This window comes from Corella eumyota, chromosome 1 (assembly GCF_963082875.1).
Source record: "Corella eumyota chromosome 1, kaCorEumy4.1, whole genome shotgun sequence".
Classification (NCBI taxonomy): domain Eukaryota; kingdom Metazoa; phylum Chordata; class Ascidiacea; order Phlebobranchia; family Corellidae; genus Corella; species Corella eumyota.
Window position 1 is genome coordinate 1025577 of NC_137490.1, and position 3297 is coordinate 1028873.

At 30.6% G+C, this 3297-nt stretch overlaps 1 protein-coding gene across 1 annotated transcript; it reads left to right on the forward strand.

Moving 5' to 3' along the window:
- The first annotated feature begins 424 nt into the window (after positions 1-424).
- Positions 425-2790, forward strand: LOC145759887 (uncharacterized). Its single transcript, XM_082573746.1, has 3 exons — positions 425-1903; positions 2416-2518; positions 2668-2790. Exons 1-3 carry the CDS (start codon positions 425-427, stop codon positions 2757-2759), a joined length of 1674 nt encoding a protein of 557 aa, XP_082429872.1. The 3' UTR covers positions 2760-2790.
- Positions 2791-3297: the final 507 nt, after the last annotated feature.

Below are 3297 nucleotides of genomic sequence, written 5' to 3' on the forward strand. Positions count from 1 at the left end.
AAATGGAAATAACAGAACATTAAGAATCAGAACAATATGTAATCAACATAAATGTATACGAAATAAAAGTAGTTTCTATTTATATACATTTAAAACTAGATGAAAGTTTAAGTTTTTAAATTCTTAAGCATAGAAGCTTTAAAGGGTTCAAATTATTTCAGATTTTATTAAATATAATTTTTAATTTATTTTTTAATTATATTTTTAATTTATTTTTTCATTATTTTAAAAAATTTAAAAGTAGACATTTATATAATTTGGTTATTATTTTATTATAGATATAAATCGCAAAAAAAAAGTAAATTAAACGTCTATATATCTAAACTAAATTTTAAATAAACGATAAAAATTAATTAATAAATGTCTAAATATTTAAACTAAATAATAAATGTTTCTTATTTTACAGAAAACTTTATAATTAAGAATGTCTTGCATGCCATTAGAAGACTTGGATTTATCAATTTTCACAAACAACCCCAATCTTTTCAACTCTGAAACAATCATGTCAAACCCTGACTTTACCCTCCCAAAACGGGCCGGAAGTGACGTACTACTCTCCGAAACCCTGTCCCAAATCTCACCAAAAAGCGAAAGCATGATGGAGATCTCAGGTCTGAGTGAATTGGAAGAAACAAACACTCACAATGACCGAGATATTTTCATCTTAGAAGAGTTAAGTAACATGGCTTCGAGTTATAATGATATTAACGCTCCAATTCTAGGCATAAACAGCGACATCTCGAGTTTATGTGCCCCAAACGTAGTCAACCACGTCAATAACTTTACTAATAATGACCTTGAGATCGAGAATCAACCTTTAAGGAAGAAACGAAGAATTGAGAACGAGAGTTTCTCGATCGAACACTTTCTTGAAGGTAACCAGCAACATCAGAACCTCAACTCCGTTAACCTAACTTTAGGAGTCAACTCAAACGACCTAAAACCATCCCACGATGATTCTTTGAGTCTAAGTATGTTGGAACCCACTTTAAAAATCCCATCCCGGTCGGGAATGAATCAAGAAGACACAATTAAAGAGATGATGCAGTATTTCGCCGTAACCAATCAGAATTTAAACGAAACGGCGACTAAAGACTTCACCAATATCGGTCTTAACAAGGAGTTCTCCTTGCCAAGTGTAGTCGAACTTCTAACCCAACCTAACGACAACCAACGCGTTTTCAGGTTCGACAACGAAATCGAAGATCAAAAACAATATATAGCGCCCACGAGCGACGGAAACATCGACTTGTTAAAATCTCTTAACGCAAATCTAAACCAGCATACTAATTCAACCATAAACCAACCTAAAATCGATCCCAAGCAAACTCAAGTATTTCCAGTCACCCAAACAACGTTCCCAAGTCTTATAAACATACAAGATATACAACACGGGATCGAATTGGATGATAATGAGTTATCACCAGATATGAACGCCAACCATTTTAACCATACAAGCCATCCAAATGGTCACCAATGTTTGGTATGGGCATGTAAAGCATGTAAACGTAAAACTGGACCCCACGACCGACGGAGAGCTGCAACTTTGCGCGAACGAAGGCGTTTAAAGCGCGTGAACCAAGCCTACGAGACTTTGAAACGATGTGCCTGTGCAAATCCTAACCAGCGCTTGCCCAAAGTTGAGATATTACGAAACGCAATAACTTACATCTGCAATTTACAGCGTATATTATACGGCGAAGACGCTACAAAGAACAACTTAGATATTTCGTCCCAACTAAACTTGTCATCCGATTTCTCGCTAAAAAGCGACGACCAAACTAGCATAAATGACGACATAACATTATCTATGACGTCACAATCTGATGACAAAGACCTGACGTCACCGATTGTGGTGAGAGAATCAAAAATAAAAATGAATCTTGAAAAAGAAAATTCAAAGGTAAAAAAATGCATTTTCTTTTTAAACTTCTTATTAGTAAAGTTTTAAATAATTTAAACTATTTAATAACGGAGAGCGAGCACATTAAAAGATATCCATATTCCCATTGGACCAACTTTAAAACTTAAATGCCCTAAACCTTAGTGGGCAACTGGGACTTCATATTATATTCTGAAATTAACAAATATTTTAATAGCATTCCTGATCATTTAAAACGTTTAATATTTGGGATATCAATTTAGTTAAACTTCTACATAGTTTTAAGTTAAAGTTGAACTTATTTAATAATTAATAAATTAAAAATTAAAAAAAAGTAGTTAATTAAAAAACGGCTTATTAAAAACTCTATTAAAAATTCTAAATTCAAGTAAGACTATAATTTTTTTTAAATTTCTTTTAAAAATCTATATTTAAATAAATGGTTAATTAGTAAATGGCTAATTAAAAACTCTCCTTAAATTTTTAAATTTTAATAGACTGAATATTTATTAAATAATAATTTAAATTTTTAGAATGTTTTTAAAACCACACCGACCTCAGGAATCGATCAACTTTTAAGATCCTTGATCCCACAACCCGATGACGTCATTGAGTCTACGTCACTTCATTCTGAACGTAAGTTTGTTAAAATTAATTATTTTTACAAAAAAATAAAAATAAAAATTTTCAAAAAAAACAAAATTTTTTTTTAAAAATAATAAAAACAATTTTTTCAAAAAAAAAGTTTTAAAATTTTGTTTTTAAATTCAATTTATTTTATTTAGATGGTGATATTATAAAACCAGAAGAAAAAAACGGAAATTCAAGTTTAAATTTTTTATCCTCAATCGTAGAAAGCATTTCTGAAGATATTTAGAATATTTATTTTTACCAAGTTTTTATCGTATATTTCGTCGTTTAAATATATTTATATTTTTATTTCCCAATCATTTGTGTATTTTACATGTTTTTTGTTGTATGTGATTGCCTTAACTTAATAAACTTTACAATTTACAAGTTGTATTTCAAATTTTTTTTTGTATATATTTTTATCCTCGATGTGGGAAAGTCGAATGCGCGACTTAAACATAGAGTAACAACTGTTACTCCGACCCAGTCTCGAGTTACCTGTGGCAGTTTGGGATATTATAGATTATAATTGCCCGATAATTATACTGCTGATTAAGTGCTGGCTCAGCAAGAGTTCATACCGTTTATAGCGTCTTACTCAAAGGCGCTACAGTATGAGATCAGTAGGGATTGAACCCACTACCTCATGTGTGGTGTAGCATCTTATTCTCTAATTTTGGCTATTAAATTTAAATAAGATCTTTTATACATAAAACTTTTTTAAGTGACCAAGCAAAAAAAATTTCAGTTTTAATTCCTAAAAACAATTATATCACTAGCCGTAT